General features: G+C 34.1%; 2 protein-coding genes across 2 annotated transcripts; both read left to right on the plus strand.

The window, feature by feature from the left end:
- Positions 1-209: 209 nt before the first annotated feature.
- Positions 210-404, plus strand: LOTGIDRAFT_89728 (hypothetical protein; the record flags this gene model as incomplete). Its single annotated transcript, XM_009046806.1, has 1 exon — positions 210-404. A coding segment is annotated over one exon (195 nt), but the record flags the coding sequence as incomplete, so codon positions are not given.
- A 4,277-nt stretch (positions 405-4,681) lies between these two features.
- Positions 4,682-20,363, plus strand: LOTGIDRAFT_180028 (hypothetical protein; the record flags this gene model as incomplete). Its single annotated transcript, XM_009046807.1, has 4 exons — positions 4,682-4,707; positions 7,487-7,755; positions 13,756-14,024; positions 19,884-20,363. The coding sequence occupies 4 exons, from the start codon at positions 4,682-4,684 to the stop codon at positions 20,361-20,363; spliced, it is 1,044 nt and encodes a 347-aa protein (XP_009045055.1).
- Between the last annotated feature and the right edge of the window lie 1,391 nt (positions 20,364-21,754).

The raw sequence follows: 21,754 nt of genomic DNA on the forward strand, positions 1-21,754 counted from the left end.
CATTTCTATAAAAAACTATGACGCAATTCATTTCTATAGAAATATGGCACATTTCATTTCTATAAAAACTATGACCCATTTCATTTCTATAAAAACTATGACATATTTTATTTCTATAAAATCTATGACACATTTCATTTCTATAAAAACTATGACACATTTCATTTCTATAAAAACTATGACACATTTTATTTCGATAAAAACTATGACATTTCTATAAAAACTATGACACATTTCATTTCTATAAAAACTATGACACATTTTATTTCTATAAAAACTATGACACATTTTATTTCTATAGAAACTATGACACATTTTATTTCTATATAAACTATAATACATTTCATTACTATAAAAAAAACTATGACACATTTCATTTCTATAAAGACTATGTTACATTTCATTCTATAAAAAAAACTATGGCACATTTCATTTCTATAAAAACTATGGTACATTTCATTCTATAAAAAAAAACTATGACACATTTCATTTATATAAAGACTATGTTACATTTCATTCTATAAAAAAAAACTATGACACATTTCATTTATATAAAGACTATGTTACATTTCATTCTATAAAAAAAAACTATGACACATTTCATTTATATAAAGACTATGTTACATTTCATTCTATAAAAAAAACTATGACACATTTCATTTATATAAAAACTATGACACATTTCATTTATATAAAAACTATGACACATTTCATTTCTATAAAGACTATGTTACATTTCATTCTATAAAAAAAACTATGGCACATTTCATTTCTATAAAAACTATGGTACATTTCATTCTATAAAAAAAAACTATGACACATTTCATTTATATAAAGACTATGTTACATTTCATTCTATAAAAAAAAACTATGACACATTTCATTTATATAAAGACTATGTTACATTTCATTCTATAAAAAAAACTATGACACATTTCATTTATATAAAGACTATGTTACATTTCATTCTATAAAAAAAAACTATGACACATTTCATTTCTATAAAAACTATGGTACATTTTATTTGTATAAAAACTATGGTACATTTCATTCTATTATATGAACTATGGTAGCTTTAAATGCACTAATTCAGAACATTACACCGTTACACTTTCAATCTATCCATCTGTTAGAAAATGTCGAGTAACATTGTTAAAAAAGTTGAGAATGACATGATGCCAATTAAGTGTTATATCACCTATTATCACTCCAATCTTGAGGCTTCAGTTGTCAAGTTTTTATTACGCTATATGTTTCTTATCGTATACAATATTATAACGTTACTTGCTGTTGATTCATAAAACATTCTAGTAGCGTCCTGTTCTCGTCTGATTCTAGATTTTCTAATCCAGTATGTAAATTCAACACGTTCCATTCTGAAATTGTCAATATTGATTATTGAATTCAAAATAGGAAAGGTTTATGCCTCTGTACTGGCTATAAGTTCCTCATTCTTTTCCAATCGTACCTTAGTCTCAGGAACGGGGATTTTTTTTTTAGCTATATAAGCCAATCAGTACTAGTGTTCACAGCTCACCATCGAAATTTGAGTCTTTAAATCCATGTGTGTCCAGAATGATCCGCGTTTGCTAATTATATTCAAGACTAAAATTCCTTTCTATAGCCCAATCATGCCCTCATGCGTAGAAATAACAATTTCGTCTCATTTTGTTGGACTGCGTGAAAAATACACTTTAAAACAATTGATTGGGTTGATATAAATTGCATTTTAGGTAGTAATTGTCATCAACTTATTGGGCTGTGGACTTTTTATTTCACGTCCAATTTTTCCCCTCCCAAGGCACTGACAGGAGCCATCATAGAGAATGTAAAGAGCTTAAAGAGCAATAGCTGGTATATAAAAGCTGGTATATAATGGCTGCTACAATACGATACAAAATGAATCAGAAGGTGAGAGAGCACGGTTGTTGTACCAGATCTGTCACATACCGATCCCTTTTTATTTTCGTCTTTCATTACAAACTGATCTATTGAAGATTACAATACCATAAAAATAAATACTTTCACAATTGGTTATGTTTAAATGACAAAATATCATTCACGTTGATTTATGGGGACTTCTTACAGATATGCTTTAGTTCTGGTATGACTCTTTGAAAGGGCACCATATCAAGCTTTGATATGTGACTTATATCAAAATTAAAGGAGATAGTTCAGAAATTCCCTCTGAAAATAACCTTTGTAAATACCTTACATTCTGTCGCAATCAGTGGCGTATTCAGGCCTGTGAAAGGTCTGATTTAGAAGACATCTAAATGTTCAAAATTCAACTCAGGTGATCTGGAATCCACCAGCTTCTGGAAATGAGTAAAGACTAAATTAGTACCAATTTACAGATAGGTCGACTGAAATAGAGATAAGATGAATAATTCAATGTCACAAAGCTTTCGCAATAATCGTATGTTAGAGTTGATCAAGCCATATCCGTCATCAGTTGTGCAATAATAATGCTCACTTTCTAAGTTATGTTCAGTGCGTAGACTCTATACTTCGGATCCCCTGCGGCCAACAGTGCGACAGTTCAATACGATGCCAAAGGCATGATATAAAACAAGTAAATGGCGTAAATAGATTGATTCATCCAGAACAGCGCTCACATTTTTTTAATCCCAAAATAAAAATAAATTCGCCCTTTTTAGAATGGATTTTTCCAGATGGCAAATGTCTGTTAACGATTTTCTTCGCTTTATCGAAAACAGAACATATTACCTCTGTTACCAGAGAAAGTTATGTGGTCTCGATCGTCTGTATTTAAAGCTGTAGTCCAAATTATAAAATGGAATGGACAGGCTTAAGCATTTTCCTTATTACTTTGAGTTTATCATCTTCACAATGTCAAACTATTACGAACTTGGTACTTATACCTTGACTACAATAGTTTCTTGTATCACTGAAGTTTGTAAAAAAAAAGGATTTGACTGGATTATAGCCCATTCTTTTTCTTACAGGGACGCTATCTTTAAGATTGTAGATAGTGGGATGAAGCCTACGCTAGTGGTCGAGTATGGCTCTCAAGGAATTTTGAAGGTTCTTAATGAATTTCTGTCTTACACAAAACAGAATCATGTCTTAGATTTGGTTGGAATTCAAGTCAGTGATAGTTTACGATTAGACAAAATAATTAATGGTCAAGAGAATTATTCAAAGTCCCTAGATATGAGAATGAAATGGAGTTTTATGTACTGCTGTTTTATTTTGCTCTTGATTCCAATAAATTCATTGGGCGAAATCGGGTTGCTGAGACCCCGGACCTCACAGTTACCGAGCAAGCGTTTAACAGACTGAGCCACCCATAATCATCGGTATCCTTTTTAGCCTTCAACATTCCCGAAAATCCCTTTTTACATACGATTAAAGCTAAAGACTTGATAAGAAACGACAGCTTTTGACTCCATCGCGAAATTAACGCTTACGTATTAAAGATTCATCACTTCTATTTCAAAAACTTGATTTAATATCCACCCAACGCAACCTCTTACTTACTAAAACCTACGATAGAGTGCATAAATTGGTGTCAGTAACCTCGAAGAAATTCATTCTTACATATTGAAGGTTATCCCCCTTTTTCTCCCCCTCCCATCTTTTCTCTTCCCAAGACGATAGTTTGGTCTGTAAAGTATTCGGAAGTCAAGTGCACCCACGTAACATCTTCGTAAATAACTCATAAATCGGCCAGTTTATAAATCACAATTTCCCACTTGGACATAGAATAATCTGTTTTTAATTGGAGCGGATTAAAATTGACCTGACATGTCCGAAATCCGCTGTCCTCGTCTGAAATGAATCACGACTGTCAAAAATTTGGTTTGACGTGAAAGATTTCCCTTACAGCCATTGAATCCACACGCGCACTGACTCGCTACTACTGTGAATTAGTGTAAGACGCGAGTAACGGCGTGACAGAATTTTACCGTTTTGCTTCTAAATAATTTGCCGTTTAACTTGTGAATTAAACCAGGGTTAATAGGTGATCTAAGGTGTGAGCCGACTTGAAAAAGGAACGAAATTATTTTTCCATTAAAAACTAATAAATTTCTATTATTCAATACACACCACGAAATGATTTTCTTTTGTGAAAGACGACCAACAAAAAGACTGGAATAAATTTAATCGCGACGGGTGTGAAGACATTCCAGTTTTTTAGTCTGTTTGAGATGCATGGTGGTCTGATTTAATAATATAATATTTCGTACGCGAGGATTATCATATCATTTTTGGAGATTTCATAATTTCTAGTCTCAGTTCGACGTGTGTGACGCGATAGTTCGGAAAGCTAAATGATGTTAATATAGCGTGGGTTTGTCAAGCTTATTAAAAAGTTATGCGCAGTTATGTGATATTTAAGCGTATTGCTCGCATGAATTTGTAAAACCACATAAGCGAAAATTTAGAATTTGTGATAATTTCAAGCAATTTTAAGAGAGTTTTACCCTTAACAGAAAACGGAACCGATCAGATCGTTGAAAACACATATTTCAATGGGAATCAATGAACAAGGTGAATCCGTTAGTGAAGAGTGACGCCATGTGAATTCAAGAATAATTCCAGGATCATTTGGAACTAATATTTAACAGCGAAATGGTTGTGTTTCTCAGCTCTTTTAAACATGAAGTTATCCATTAAGAAATTGATTTGTATTTTGTATCTGATTCTAGTCTGGATGTCCGCAGCAACTGGATATTTTGGGTAAGTTCTCTACAAATTTATATCCACAGAATGAAATGAGTTTTACTTTTTGTACCTTAGTCGGTTGTAGTGTAGTGTAATGTAATGAAATACAAGATTACCAAGTTTTGCGCCATGCTTTTCTGTACCTCATTGGTCTAAAGACATGTCCTTCATTGGACATATGATGTTGTTTTGTGCCTACACTTATATTGGCTTAAAGAAATACTACAATCTAAATTTTACTTTTTACTTTTACACTTGACCAGTGTTATGAAATGAATGGAGTTTTACTTTATGACGTTTGATGTTATGATTTCTTTCTCTCTCGATTCACAACTGTCAGGCTTTGGCTTACACTTTTCGATTTTCAAGTGTCGGGGTTTCTTTAAAGTGCACCTTTGAGATACTTCCCTATTATGACAAAGTCACACAGTGGGTTCTACAATAAAGAATTGTCATAGGAGAAATTAGATAGTCAATAGCCGTACAAAGTAATCGATAACAATAGCTTTCAAGGGAATTAAAATATCTTTTGTAGCCTACGTATGTGCATCGGGAACTTTTCTATTTTCACCAATCCCCTTTACAATCCCACGTATCTGTTCATATCGTACTTACCAATTAGGTCCAATTGATTTTGTTCAGGTGACGTATATAAAACATGAACAAGTCTTTAGAAATAAAAGGAACCACATACGTCGGACATGAAATTTGAATGGCACAAATAAAAGCTTTGAAGGTTCCCAAACACAGAAATCATAGATTAGAAAAAATAATTTTACATCTTTATCAGTAACGATCAAAAACACGACGTTTACACTTCAGAAATTACAGATTTATGCAAAATCCTAAATACGCAGTGACAGACGGCATGTATCTGCAGATCTGTAGAACTCTCCTGTGATGAAGATCTAGAAAAGCTGTTAACTGTCATCGCTACCTCCTTTAGCCGTACAAAAACTTTAAATGTTTTATCAATTTTAAAACGAATATATTTTCCGATCTGTTGAAATGACATGTTTGTTTTTAGAAAGTTCCAAAATTAACACAAATATTTATGACTTGAAACAAATTAATGCATGCGAATTGAACTGAATTTCTAAAATTAAATCACCTTGAAATTGAATTAGGATATTTTTAATCATGTTTAGAACTTGTTTAATTTTATCAATTTTGATTGGCCAGAGCAAAACGGTTGCTCCCAAAACGTGTTTTAGTTATAAAATCATCGTCCTTTTTGTCAATTAAATCTCCGTTCGCCTTGACGCGGACGTTAAGGAATGAAAAATGAAAGTTGCTATGAAATTCTGTCCCCTTGTATTATGCTTTTTAAGTTGAAATATTCTTTATATGTAATATTGTAGGCTTACAGTTTGAAAAGTACGTCTGTCTTCCCTTAATCTCGATTTTCCCCTAGTTCGTTTAGGTGTTATCGAACAAGAACTGACAGCATGCTATGAAATTCAATACCATGTTGTAGGCCTAGTTCTAGACGTAAATATTTTGTCATTCTCAATTATGTTTTCAACTCTTTCACCTATGAAATTTTGAACCCCATCCCATCTACTTTTTTCAATGACGTTCGGCTTTATCGTGTAGGCGGTATTTGATAAAAATGAAAATTGTGGCATGCCATGAAATTCTGTACCTTGCCGTTATTCTGCCTCGGTAGTAAATATTTGGACAGTTTGTTCTATTTTTGTCAGTTTATGATATTCTGTGATAAGAATCGAAGACAGATCTGCGCCATATCTACTAAATTCATCACATCTTGTCTTTAGATACAGTGCTGATGCACCATTTAAAGGGTCTCTCCCAATTAACTCCACGTGCCCTACAGTATTTTAGAGAAAGTTATGTGGTACAAGTGACATAGTCACAAAATCGCATTAAAAAAACAGAACAGCCTCTAAACGAAAGTGACAAAGTCGTGTTTGTTTGATCTATGGATGACTAAACACAAAAAAGAACGAAAATTACAATTTCATTCCATCAATCCAGTAAGGTAAAACATGGTGAATATAAATTGAATTTCATTAGCCCCACTCACTGGACTGGGAACGACTGAAAGTTATTTCATTAGCCCAATAAGGTGCATGGAAATAAGACATATTCCATTTTATTTCATTAGCCCAATAAGCTACTTCTTCTCAAAAAAAGTACAAGACAGAAGGGCGTCAAGCGCAATATTTTTTTGTAAATTTATATTACGAACAGTGATACACTTGCCAATACTCGTGGAAGTTTGGACCCCCCTTCCCCTTTTCGTCTTATTTTGGTTCAGTTACGTACATACCGTTAAGACGTAAAACTCCATTTCATTTCACCATTTCAGTTAATGTACAAGGGATTGACCTCATAATTAATATACTCTGTCAAATTTGTTGATGTTAAATTTTAACTCATCAAAGAGATCTTTTTAAACAGATTCCGCTCCGTTCTGACACCGTTTGTAAGACACAATCTGGCTGTGTTTGGGTAAATTTTATCTTAAAGTTTCAATATTTATAGCACATTTTTTTCTGGAATTTGACACACTTTTTGGCATTCATCCTTTCAATTGCATCATCGAACTAGAAACATCTTGTATATCTTTGATTTCAAAAGAAATAGAGAGTATTTATTGAGATCTATCTAAAAACCACTTTGGTAAAATGAATAAAATATAACACAAGATAATATATCAGTTTATTTCAATATCGCGGCATGAAATCCTAATTTCAAAATAAGAATTTGGTAATACAATGGTAGCAGCAGCAGAACTCTTTTTATTTTTGTATGATTTTTATTATTTCAGATTGACAAACCGTGAGCCCCTTCTTTCTCTCACGTGGGGATATCACAATACCGCTCTGGAACGTAATAAACACAAATATTCATCCGCCAAACTGTGTGAAATGTTAAAATTACATCGGAGACAGAAGCGGATGTGTCGGAGAGGTAAAGGAATAGCTGAAAGTCTCTTGGAGGCCACCAGACTTGCTGTGATAGAATGTCAGTATCAGTTTAAACATGAACGATGGAATTGTTCTCTAGGACAGTACAGACAAAACATTCTAAGACGAGGTAAGTTGCGGACGTTTATACGTGAACATTCGCTTTTTTTTTGTCTCCATTGTTATCTAACAAGCTTTCTACCGTTTTCCCGTTCTAATGATATTATATTGTACGAATCGTTTTTTGATGATCATATAGAAACGTGCGATTTCAGTCCCACAGTTCGTTAAGCTATTAAGAAACGGGTTTTACATGGCATGCATTGATTGGTTAAAATTAACGTCATTAAAACTTATTAATTCGTGAAGGAGAGAAAAACGAAATTGAATTCTATTTTTTTATTAGAATGAAACGTGGTTGACATTTTCGGTTTCAATTGCTCTATCGAATGACCAAGATGCCAGGTTTAGTTCTCTAAGGTTATGGACATCTACATAAAAGTCTTAGATGCTTGTAATATGGATATGAGGATATGAAGTGACGCCTTATGTAGAAATTTCTTTCATATCTTGACTTAACTTGGGTGGGTTCTATTTTGGCGGCTGATGTAATAGAGTAAACGAGGGACTGTCCCGTGGTATTATGAACCCATAAATATGGTCGATAACAGAGATATATACCGACATTATGGCTTGTTAAATTCTCATAAGTCTTCGTCTTATATTAAAGGGCACGATTTATGAGTTTATAATGTATGCTTTATTAATTTTTGCAAAATCCTGACCATTACTAGTAGATCCTCAGTGACTCGGCGAATTAGAAGTTTTTCGGTAACCTGGAGGTCATGGGTCCGATCCCAGTCGGATTTTAACCCTATTCCCTCTAGACCAATATATATATATAAATATAAATATTTTGACTACCCAGTGACACGTTAACAAGATTGTGACATGCCGGACATGACTGACATGACGCTATCCGTGTCATGTTACATCATATTTCTTACCTTGTAAACAGGTAAACAAATGATACAACTCATAAACAAGAAATAACAAACATTTTTACATTCTAGTAATCCTAGGGAGGATATAGTAGTATTTTGTTTACAAAGATAATACCTTGCGTTCTCGAAGATCCTGACTACCAGCTTATTCTTGTCCAAGGTTTTTGGAAATGATCTTTATCGGATTATCTGTATCCATTTACAGCCGGAAAAGGGAGGCATCTAGAGAAAAAGATCATTAAATCATTCAAATATGCATATTAATTTTGCTTTATCTGAATTTTCATCGTTACGAACGTTTTTGAAACGCACGTAAGGGGGTGTCACCCTTTCCAGGTGGACCACAGAACGTAGATTTAGGGTTATATAAACATAAACTTTTGAAGTAAAAGTATAAACATTTGTATATCCCAATGTATTTTATGAAATATGGCTAATGCTAGGATTAGAAATAAATCTTTGACGACCGACTGTCACCTTTTTCTCGTGAGCCACCATTTTATTAATGGCCGTTCGCCCCTCTCTTTTGGTAAGATGTCAAAGTTTTTACTCTGAATTCTTGGCTTTTTTCTGACACTTTCCATTTTGATGACAGTCCCAATCTCGTCTCTACTCTATGACAGATAAGAAAACAAATCAACTTTCGTGTCGTTAAGTTCGCAATGCTGGAAATTTGGAATAGTCGCATAGCCTTGGATACCTAGACTGTCTTGAAGGGTTCGTGAAATCGCAAGGCTGATAGTTACCCACACTGTCTTGAAGAGTAGGGACGGAAAGCGTAGAAGAATTGTTTGGGTCCTTCAGGTTAAATGTTCGTTTCATTTTCGTGAAATAGCAATACTGGAAAATGAAATTGTCGCATAGCCTTGTTTACCCGGACCTTCTTGAAAAGTACATGTAGGATCAGAATGGCACAGAAGAGTAGGTTACAAACTGCAACATAAAAATAAAAAATCTATATACAGTCTGGGCGTTCGAGTATTTTCAAGATTCCTTTCTCATGTTTTCGCGCCGCAAAAGTAGTTCGTCAAAACGAGACTGCAACAGGTGTCAAAACTTTGGACAAATCAGATAAATTTCTTCCGCATCCTCACATTAAGATAATCCTGGGAAAATAGGAAACTATATTTTGAAGTTGGTGATGGATTGGGGTTAAACGGTTCCCATGCTTTCTTTGAAAAGTAATTTTGACAATATAAAATGTAAACAATTAAAAACAACACGTTTATTTGTTGATGTCTATGCTTTATTATGTAGAATGGTTGTTTTTGAGGCTTGTTGTGTTTTGCACGTTGGTGTTGGTAGTTAACCTACCAAAGATGTTCCTACATACGGACCACCCTCTGGAACTCAAGAGTTAGGTCATGTCTTGTATTTTTAGATGCAATGACAGTACAACAGTGAACCAAGCACTGGACCGACAGTAACATGATTTCTAGTGTTTCTCTTAAAACACGATGGGAAATATCTCAGAGTAAGGTGATTTCTGGTGGTTCTATAAATATACAATAAATCACCAGTTGATCACCCTCTGGTATATTACCCAGAGTAAGGTGATGTAGGTATTTTTACACATCTCTGATTCACTCTCTGGAGTATAACCCAGACGATAAGATGAGATTTCAGTTGTTAACTTTACATGTTGGTAAAACTAGGGTCCGTAGACTGAAAACGATCAAAACAATAAAACAGTTTAATAAATACTGGTACTTGAATAGTGATCGATAAGCGATTTTCAATAAAAGAAAATAGCTTTGGTATGACTAATCTGGCATGTCTATTGTAAAGTCGCAATGGAGTCATTTCGTACAAATCACACAATTGACACAAGAATGAATATTTCTCAAGAATTGTTCACTCGCTTTGTGTTCCATTGTTCGGCGATTCATTGGTTCATTGTTCGGCAATTCGGTGGTACATTGTTCGGCAATTTAAAGGTTCATTGTTAGTCTATTCAAGGTATATGGTTCACCAGTTAGGACTTATTGAATATATTTACCCCCATGGGTTGTTAATAAGCAATGTGTGTATGAATCGTTCTACTGGTGACTTTTATATATCTCTATTGAGAACCCTGGACTTAGGTTCCATCCCTAATCTAAACAACTAAATATGTTTTCCCCGTCGACCTGCATCATTGACAAGGCGAATATCTGACGGTATTATTTCGACATATGCGTCAACTCACTGAGCTACCGCTGCTTCCGGATGTGCTTAGAGGACGATGTCTCAAATCAAGAGAAAGTATAATAAAATAGAGTTAATGTGGACATTCCCCTTTAATGTGACAAACCTTGTCTGTGGTGTATGTGAGTTGAAATATGAATGATAGCCTATTGCTTTAATTCAGATTGATTTGGTCTATTGAAAGCAAATTTGTCCTCACTTTGATCGAGCTGTACTGTATTGTTCGCTGGGGGTCTGTTTCCTAATGAACTCAACTATTCAGTTACGTTATGTTGCCTTCTCCATTTAAATGCTTTTGTTATAGTGACCGACTTTCTGAATACAAGTTTTGGTATGCACTGAGTTCCTTCCATTGGGTAAATTATTAACAATTTTGAGAATTATGAGATTACAGCATCCACGATTTACCTTGCGGCTTTCGATGTTTGGAGAGCCGAAGTAATTATGCGAAGGACGTTCCAGGGATCAATCCCTATTGATAGAGATAAAACCATTGGATTTATCAACCCGCTACCCCCTGGTCAGTCATGCAACAAGGGTGACACGGAAAAAGCGTCTAGTCGTTAGGACGATAAATAAACCGGTTGCTCTGTGTGCTACAGATTGTGCATGTTAAAGATTCCTCTATAATTAAGTTTGTGATCTGTAAATACAGGTTTACTGAAATTGTTCATTAATCAGTTTGTGATTATCAAACGGACACTTGGAATTATGAAAATGAAATGCTAAGCCTGAATTTTTAGTTCTGACAAGTGTATGGAATTGTTTCATGCAGTGGGTGGAATCAATTTAGCATTAATTTCACTTAAAATAACAGAATCATATCAAATTGGTTGATTAAATATCCTTTGAAGTTTCAAATTTGTCATTCAGGCACTTGTTTTTATTAAAGCTACGTCTCATATAACACTTTATCCGTTTTTATTTTCTTAACTAAACATTTCCACGAAACCCGAATACATCAAAGCAAGATTGTATAAATTACCTTGATTATGTGTTCGATTCATGTTGTTGTTACATGACGGTGTGTTGGAATCTGGTTCCGCTCAATATTACCAATGCTTGTCACTGAGGAATTTTTTGAGTTGAAATAAATTCCTGAAATAAGCTATATAGTTAAATGGATGTTTATGTTTTCGTATAGGTGAATGGGTTCATAAATTATAAGATCATGCTATAATGCAATGCATTTGAATCCGAAGTCATACTTTACAACGATATGCTCAAGTATCAATAAGATGTTTTGTTCAGTTCTCTTCTTGATTTTTATCAAGAAGGGCACTGATGAAAGAGTTACTAGTCATAGAGCTATTTTTAATGATCACAAGTAAAAGACATTCAGATCTGTATAATAAGTGAAATGAAACGGTGTTTCAAGTCCTACTACGTTTATATGTTAGTCTCTCCGAAAGAAATGAGGTCCAAAAGGGTATCACTTCCAGCTATGTCAGAATAGAACTCCGGACCTTAGAGTTAGCAAGAAACAAAAGTGAAATCAGGACAAAATATTGCCAAAATGCCAAAATGAAACAGACTAGCGTAGATAACATCGACAGAAGTACCCCAAAAAGTGACAAAAATAACAGCAAAAACTGGTAAAAACAACAGCAAAAACTAGTAAAAACAACAAACGATATGAAAATAGTTTGTGTGATAATAAAGAATAAAGGACTATATGAAAAGAAAATTATAGATATATTTATAACATAGTGTGTATTGTTTTAATAATCTTTATTAGTTTAACAAATGTGCATTATCACTTTTCATATTCAGTATGTTACCGTTTTGTCCGATTTATTATTTTTTGTCCGATGTATCTGAAACCCTTTGAAAGGAAAAGTCGCGCTGGCAGTTGCACAATGCCCTCTATACTTCTTTAGCAAATGTATAAGATTACATTTTTACAGCTGGTAACATCAAGGGTTGATATGTGAAAGACTCGTTGTACCCGTGGTAGAGCATAAGTAAACTTGAATTTAACTCATTCATTACCACTGTCAAAATGATAAACAAACAATTTTCGATCGCAATTCCATACTATTCTGTCTGGCACAGAATCCTGAAAGGTGCAGTAATTCTTTTAACAGAATTCACAGTACAATGGAATTCTTGAATAGTTTCTGTTAATTTACAGCACGATAGAATTCCTGGGAAATTTCTCCTAATTTATGGTGTTTTTGTAAGGCATTGTACTTTTGAGATCTAGGTATGAAAAGAATTCGAGAATTTTGTCTATCGAACCACAAAAATCTGACCGGAAGTGACGCCTGATACCGAATTGGTACCTTATGTTGTCCATTATGTAAGATGATTGGTTCAAACCGGAAGTGACATTAATGATCAGATGCACTAATGTGTTTCTTATATATACTGACTATTCAGATACGTAAATATTTTCTTTACAATCAGATAAAGCGCAAATCTAGCTATCTATATCACTTTTCAGAACGCAAAACAGATGTCCAATTCGTCCACAATTAAATCAAAACTCAAGTCGCGACATGATGTCGTAAGGAAGTCAAATTCAAATGAAAGCATAAAATTCTACGTCAGATATTATGATGTAACCTGTTGAAATGTTCAGCCCAGGTTTATGCCAATCTAAACTTCAAACCTTCAACGGGATAATTAGATCGAATTAAGTTGAAATAAAACGGTGACAGTTCTACGCTTTGATATCCGTAAACTTAAAAGCGTGATAATCAATTCTGTAGTCTAAACGCCGATGCAAGGCATGTCTATTGTCTACAAAACTGAAATAGGGTAATTGCCAATTGTAGATTTAGACCACGAAAATCAGACTGTTTTTTTTTCTCCTTTTTTAAATGGTATGAAGAAACCAGTAATGTCTTGATGGACTTTGATGTATTGATAGTAAAAGTACACGTCACAAACGCTTTTATTTCGAATGCTTTTTTTTGTTTTCTTTTTAATTTCAGGTTTTTCAGAAACGTCATTTTTGTATGCAATATCTTCCGCAGGACTCGTCCATGCATTTGCACGTGCGTGCAGTAAAGGTGTTCTAGATAGATGTACATGTGATGAATCAAAACACTTAGAGAATCATAAGACTTGGTTATGGGGAGGATGCGGTGATAATCTCAGATATGGACTGAAATTCACGAGGAAATTTTTAAAACGGGCGAGGAAATCCGGGAAGGACGTGAGAGCAAAGGTTAATCAACATAACAGTCGAGTTGGCATTAAGGTCAGTATCAGCTTATATTCAATTAGTAAATAAAAGATTTTTCCGGCAAAGGGGTGCAACTCATGACTACAAAGTTGGCTAATTCAGATGCCGACCAGTGAGCTAGTCTAAATATTTCTTCACAATGCCCAGTTATTACGAATTGCATCTGATGCCTTGACTGCTGTAATAGCAACCTTTCATTACTTTATTGTTAGATGAAGATTTGATTATTTCATTTTGATAAGAATTTATTGTTCATTTGGAATGAACATTTCAAATTTAGATGAATTTGATTGACTTTATTGAAACAAGAATTGTCCATATATGAAAATGATATTTATTAAATAGCTAAATATTCGTTCATAGATGAATATTTCATTCTTACACAAGTACAATTTCTGTCCGTTTTCTGCTAGTTAAAGATTGTCATTTTAATGTTTGACTGACAGTTTTGTCAATATTGGCAATATGATTAAAGTAATCGCTCCTTGGTAGAGTCAAGGCGTCATTCTCGCCAGTCTGGGGTCTTCTGAAATCTTGGATAAATAGTTTTAAATCATTATCTGGTATAATTGAGTTTGTTGTGTAGACTTTAATCACTGCATCTCATTTTATGCAAGTGGCCTCTGTCTACTGTTCCGTGGGAACGTTGATGATCTGGCCGCATTTGACATCACACGTATTGCACTGGAATACTAAAAATTCGGTATCCAGCGACCTACAGTGATACAAATCGGAACGACAAGTTTTGCAATCGGAGGAGGTACAACTTTGGAAATGGGCACGATTGTCCGTAACATTGGGGAACTCCCAAGCTTGGCAGATGAGGAGTTGTACAACATGAAAACATTGACAAAAGAAGCATAAGTATCGAACCTGGAACACATAAGTTCCACATCAAGATTATCAAACACTATAGTTTGTATATAGGTATCTGTATTTGCGTAATCTACTCAACCAATGTATGGCATTTTTTAAAACTCTAAAATGAAAAAAAAATCGTTGTAAGTTCAGTATGGCAAAGTTCGCCTGGTACTCTCTCTGGTAAGGTAGTAAAAACTGTGAACGACAAAACACACCTGCCAAAAGTAATCTTCTACAGTTTTATGATGAAAAAACGTGTAGAATTTGATCATAATCTGCTGTGTATTTAAGACAATATTTTATCACAATGTAGCAGTAAATTATGACTTTATTGGAATAATATTCTCAAGGCTGAACTGGTGTTTTTCGTCCTACTTCACTGCTCTAGTTTGAGCTGATGGAGATTGGGCTTAATTGAATTAAATTGAGTTTTACGTCTTGTTATTATTATATAATTTGTTGACGAATTAAGGCTGGCAGTGCTACACGCACTGTGTACAGTCTGTAGGAATAGCAATCGGAACTCGGAGAGACAGAGAGTCTCTCCGATCTGCATAACTGTTAAGAAAAAAAAATCGTTGGAAATCCAAAGGCATTGCCTCATCCCATAGTGCGCTCGTATCTATCGCCGCGGTTCCCTTCGTGTTAGGAGCGTATAGTCAAGATAATGGTAGGCATGGAAGCCGTTTTGACCCTAACATACCTAAACATCTATACCGACATAAGAATGATCCCGATAACTGCAAGGCTTTCTACAACAACTAATGACAGAAATAACATACATTTGCACTAAGTAGAAAAGTGGTCGTTGTGAAATATATTACTCTTGATCGATGCGTTCAACTTTAAAAATTTAGACACGGATTTTCAATCAAGAGTGAAACGGAGAACCTTTCAGAAGCCAGATACGATCGAGTTGAAAATGATATGGCACCGAAATAAGCTAATAATTGCATCTCATTTTCAAGTTTAAGATTCCAGTGCCAAGAATTTCTGGCAGATAAAATCACCTGACATTGTTCTCAGTCAGATAAACCAGAGATTGTGTCGAGATGGAATCATATCATTAAAATAAATGAATGAATGGTATGGCGTAACATGACATTAAGTTACAATAAACAGCTTATTAGTGTGCTTGTAACATTTACAGTTACAAATATACACTCCCTTGTTTTCGTTTAGAAATAGTATAAGGTATGGAATGAATGAATGATTGAATGAATGATATTGTAATAAATCACGTGAATAAAAAAGAGAATTAGATAACTAAAATAAGGAATGAAATACATTGTATAAAAAGATGAATACGAAGAATTAAAAGATTAATGAAGTAAATTATAGAAATGAATAAGTTAATTAAAATTTATATATAAAAATATTTCAATTAATAAATGAGTTAAATGAAAAATATCAAGTAACTAAATCATATAATAGAAACAAATAGAAAGAAGGATAGTTAATGAATATTTAAGACAATTAAATATAACATAAATGAATTAATTGAAATGAATGAAATGAATGAAATGAATTAAATAAATTAAATTAGATAAATACATTAAATAAACATTCGTATTTAGCAATTTTCAGGACTGAAGAAATCGTCTCATACTTATTGAATTGTCTTTTTACACCACCTAGTATTCCGGACTACGACGATGTCCTGACGAATAGGTCAAAGTTTATTGGGCCAGAGGGGACAAACTGCGTGCGGGACCGTATACTTCACGGCTCAGACTGCGAATTGACAAGATAGAGACGATTGAAAATAGCTTTAACAATCGAATCAGCGACAATAGCATGACAATTTGACACTAAACCAACAATATTTTAATATAAGAGGGGCTTTTTATACCCTGGGTTTAAATTAAGACAATTTATTTAAACAGTGCTCGTTCCAGACCCGTTGTTCAACGTTTAAATTGATCTTTGTCCCTTTTTCGGGTTTTGAGGTCAGAGAGTACTTTCAGAACTGAATTCTTTTAAGACCCGCTATATCGAGTTCGTCGCAAAGTTGTCTTTCGGATAAATGAGATCCCATCCACAGTCTCCACAGTTAAAATAGAAAAAAGTAAACTAATCCTGGAAACATTTCTACAAGGTGTTGTTTATACTCATTCGTCCAATAAAATGGAGAAACATATGGCCTATAATTTTATGAACACCGTTTTTGTTTCAAATTTCAATCTTCAAGTAAGCAAAATAAAAAAATACAAGTAAAGTCAATCAAAGTGTAAAACTTTCATTTCAATTACTAATTACAACGGACCACTTATAAGTGATTGAAATAACTCTGTCATCTTACTTTCAATTTAATAGGTACTTTATTAACTCTGAGTTGTCGACAAACACAAGTTGAAATAGATCCCTAGGGTAGGATAGACAGTCTTGTCAAAACTATTAAAGAAACGTGTTGACTCTACGGATTAGATTATCTAGGTACATAATGTACCATTTACCCCTACTTGGCCCCGACAAGCAGCTTCTGGGTGGTGAGGAATTTTTTACCCACCCAATTCGTTGACTTTATTGACTTTTTGTCTGTATTTGGAAACAAAGGCGTTGAATGTGGCGCCCATAACACAGAATTTCGAGCACAATTTGAAAATGGTCGGAAGGTGGTCATGAAAAACGCCCATTCGCTCAGAAAGGACCACAAACCGATGCCTATTTCACAAAACAGGAGATCTACAAACACAACAATGTCCTTGCAAAAATATCCTTTATAACTCTTTGACGTTACTCCTCTTCACTGGCCCTGAAAAGTACGACGTAAAATTAATTTGATTCCTTTGAAACAATTCGAAAATCAAGTTAATTAAGAGAAGTTCGCCCTTGATTAAGAAAAAACAAATTTGATATTCGAGGTCTAAAAATAAAGTGTGAAAGAATCAAATGGATTTTAATTTGATTTGACAGAAACACAAAAACTCCCACTAAACAGACACTGTTTAAAATCGTTTACGATTGGTGAACACTTTGGTGAACACTTTGAAAATAATAATGTAGTGGTGTCTACTGTAAGGTGTTTTTGTGGGGGAGGGTCTGTAAGTATTATTTATTATCCTTTCGCCAATGCGAACACGATAAAGAGAAAAAAAGAAAGAAAGCAACAGGTATCTTATTTTTTTTACAAGGATAACAAATTAGGTACTTGAGGATCCATTCTACCAACTGGCCCTTACCCGTGCCCATCTCAATCAACTAGAAAATGAGGAATGATTACATTTCACCAGTTATCGGTCGTCTAGGACCACTCTAACGTCAATGAATGACTTATTCAGAGTCACTAAGATTAGAACCCAAAGCCTTAAGTTTTGGAAGTAATTCCAAACACTCCATTGTTAACGAATGCCTGTGTTGTGAGTAACCAACATGCTAGCGTTGGCGACGTTGACAATTGACCTAGTTTGAGGCCAAGTGTACCTTTGACAGCTTGATATATTGAGGAGTAGAATTTTCTTCTAACTTCAATACAAACAATTACACGCCTAGTTAAACATGAATAATAGCCAATCATATCATTTCTGTCATTTTGTGCGAAACTGTCATTTTGCTGCGGGACTGTTTTTATCAGCTCTTCAGTGGCTTGAGAACAATTTTGGTGTCAAAAAAGACACTTTAGACATGTTTTCAGTAATTTGAAGTACTTCTTATTTTACTATTATGATAAAAGTGTGATTCAGTCTGATTAAGGTGCCTACACCTGTCATCGATGATCTGACGGCATACGTTCGGCACCATGCATGTCATAATTTAGCTAACCAATCAAGTGGTAAGGCAATGCATTATGTCGACATATATAGTAAGGTCTATTGCATCGAACAGATCAATTGATTGATTGATCATTAAACACGTAAAGAAGAATGCATATTTTTAAAACCAGATTTTGCCACAAACATAAAAATAACCTCTTTAACGGAAGTCGGCGCTCTTGGTAAAAAAAGAAAAAAAAAATGACAAAAAATTGAAACATGTTGTATTCTTTTTATTACGTAGGTCACATTACATTCACACTTTGTTAATTATTCCATCATATCTGTTTACCGTTTAATATTCCACTTGAGGCTTAATGATACATTGAAGTTTATTAATATTAAGACTTTCGTGATTGAATCGTAAGATTCGCTAGGTGGAAAATATCAAAATATTACGTTATTTTAAAGTTTGTGAGCATGCCCTTCCTACAGCAGTACTACCAACTACAATAATGATATAAAACCACGGAGTTTAAACCCACGTAAAACATTCGAGACATCACAATGTAAACACAACATAGATCTGAGAGTAGAATCCATTTAAATGGTTTACTTTAGCAATTAGTGAATGTAAAAACAAACCAAGTAGATTACATGGCAAGGAATCGTTCCTGGCATTCTCTTAGACTGGTCTGACATTGTACTTATTGACTCCGGAGCGAACATAAATTTTATTTTAATATAATAAGAGGGATGGGGTAAATAAATCGTCCGGTATGGATAGTACAATTACCAAGCATAAAGATAACTGGATGAATGGAACCGTTCATAGCTTTCTCTCAGACTCATCCTGAAATTGCACTCGTTTACACAGTCTTATTTCTCATGTTGAATTGGAAATAAATGACGAGACGTTACTGGTAAGGGCAAAATACATAGTTCTATAACATATATCAGTAACATGTTTACCTATAGATATTTAGAGCGCCATTATATCTGTAGGGGTTTAAAGCGTCGTTTTTGTTAATTGCAGTCAAACTAGACATTGGAATCCAATCGTAAAAGATATAACGATGGCTGAAATAGGTCACTTATAGCTGAGAAAGAAAAGGATAACATTCCTTTCAAACATTTCTGATGTCCAAGGTGGCGACGCTCATAGTCAGATCCAAGTTGTTCCTAAACCCCTTACAACTAGCGAGTTGAAGTCTTCAAATTTACTCGTGAACGATTATGAAGTATAGCCTACCATACAGATTAAAAATCCCGTATATAAATGAAATTTGAAATTTAAACTAATTTCATTCTTTATTTTCAGGTGGTAAAGGAAAACGTTAACACAACATGCAAGTGTCATGGCGTTTCCGGTTCCTGTACAGTCAAAACGTGTTGGTTACAGTTATCTCCCTTCAGTAAGATCGGACGAACATTGAAGAACAAATACGAACGTGCGAAAAAAGTATTAATTCAGACGAACCAAGCCACGGGCAAAAATCTTTTGGTGCGACGTGCGAACGCCGAAACAAATGCTTTGAACAATGAGGGTCGATCGCCGAAGCGAGGAAACCTACTTTATATGGACGAATCGCCGAGTTTTTGTCGGCGGAGTCGCTACACTCCGGGTACAACCGGCCGTACATGTGATAAAGACCGTGATTGTGAAACGATGTGTTGCGGTCGCGGTTATAATGTAAAGCATACGACTGTGGTCAAAGCCTGCAAGTGCCAAGTTTTTTGGTGTTGCCACGTTAAATGTAAACAGTGCCTTAAAAATCAAGAAATTTACATGTGTAAGTGAAGGCCGAAATTAGGCATTCGAGGTAAAATTGTATGATCACGTTAGTGCTACTGTTTCTGAATTTGTGCATTTGGAGATTTAAAGGATCGTAAGTAATTTTCGACACGTTATCTTTGAGAATTTTGATTGGTCGATGATTTAGTTCTCGACCAATAAGATTTATAAATAAATAATACATAAATTGTACACAAAGCGTTATTGCGGGGTCGGAATTTGAAATAGTTCATGTAGTTTTTGTCTTTGATTTCAAGGGTTGAGTGTCCAAGCTGGCTTGCAATCCCTGTGTAAATAATTATAAGATATGTTCTAGACAATGTACAACTGTACATTATTAAGGCAATCAATACCAATAATGATTGTATAAATCTTAAAGTTTTGATAAAGAGATGTCAAAATCCTTCTTATACTGCTATTCTCCTGAAATGGAAGTTACAAAATGTGTTATTGTGGTTGTTGCAACCCGTTACTGTACATGACAATCAAACAGGGTGAATTTAATGGGTACATTGCTAAAAGGCACGACAAATAATGCAATATTATAAAGTGAGGATTAGGTTACATGTCTTATGTTAAGATATTATAATAATTGTTAAGTACATTACTTGTAAAAAAGGAACCCTGATTTATTTAGGAATTTACGAACAATGACTTTCCAATTCTATTTTTAAATGTATACGAAAGGGAAATCCCATGAATGAATTGTAAATATTGGATATAATTGATTGTAAATATTGTACATAGTCAATTGTAAATATTGTACATAATGAACATACTATTTATATAACAAGCATACTGGATGATATCTCCAGTCTTTGAAGATCGAGTAGATATTCAGTATCAAGCACGAAACTACGCATGGTTCTTATATGGAAATAACCTAAGAACTATACGTAGTGTCGATATTCCAGTCATCATCGTTCTGATTGGTCGAGGATTTATTCTTGACCAATTAGATTCATCGAAACTTGATATTGCACAAAATGTTAGAATAAACTGTCACATTCTTTCACGTTGACGTGGTTTCTGTGTGAAGAGAAGTCAATGTTAAAGATGGGTTCCCTTATTTTCTTTTATGAAAATGAAAATGCTAATACTTATATGAGAAATACCAGTTTGTCTCACATTTCCATAATTAATTCATAATTAGCTAAATTAGAAGGGAATTATTAGCAGACATGGACATTTATGATTGGTTAAAACTTATATTATTATATGCAATAAGAACATAATGATATGATTAAGAATACATGATAATTCATTAGAAACACCAATTAATCATATTCTTTGATTAATTTGACAGTAAAAAATAAGGAAACCCATCTTAAATTCCTGTATATTAGTTCCATGGCCGGAATATCAGCTTGTTATTCAAAGGTTTATAACCAAATATC

The sequence above is a fragment of the Lottia gigantea genome, assembly GCF_000327385.1.
Source record: "Lottia gigantea unplaced genomic scaffold LOTGIsca_107, whole genome shotgun sequence".
Classification (NCBI taxonomy): Eukaryota; Metazoa; Mollusca; class Gastropoda; family Lottiidae; genus Lottia; species Lottia gigantea.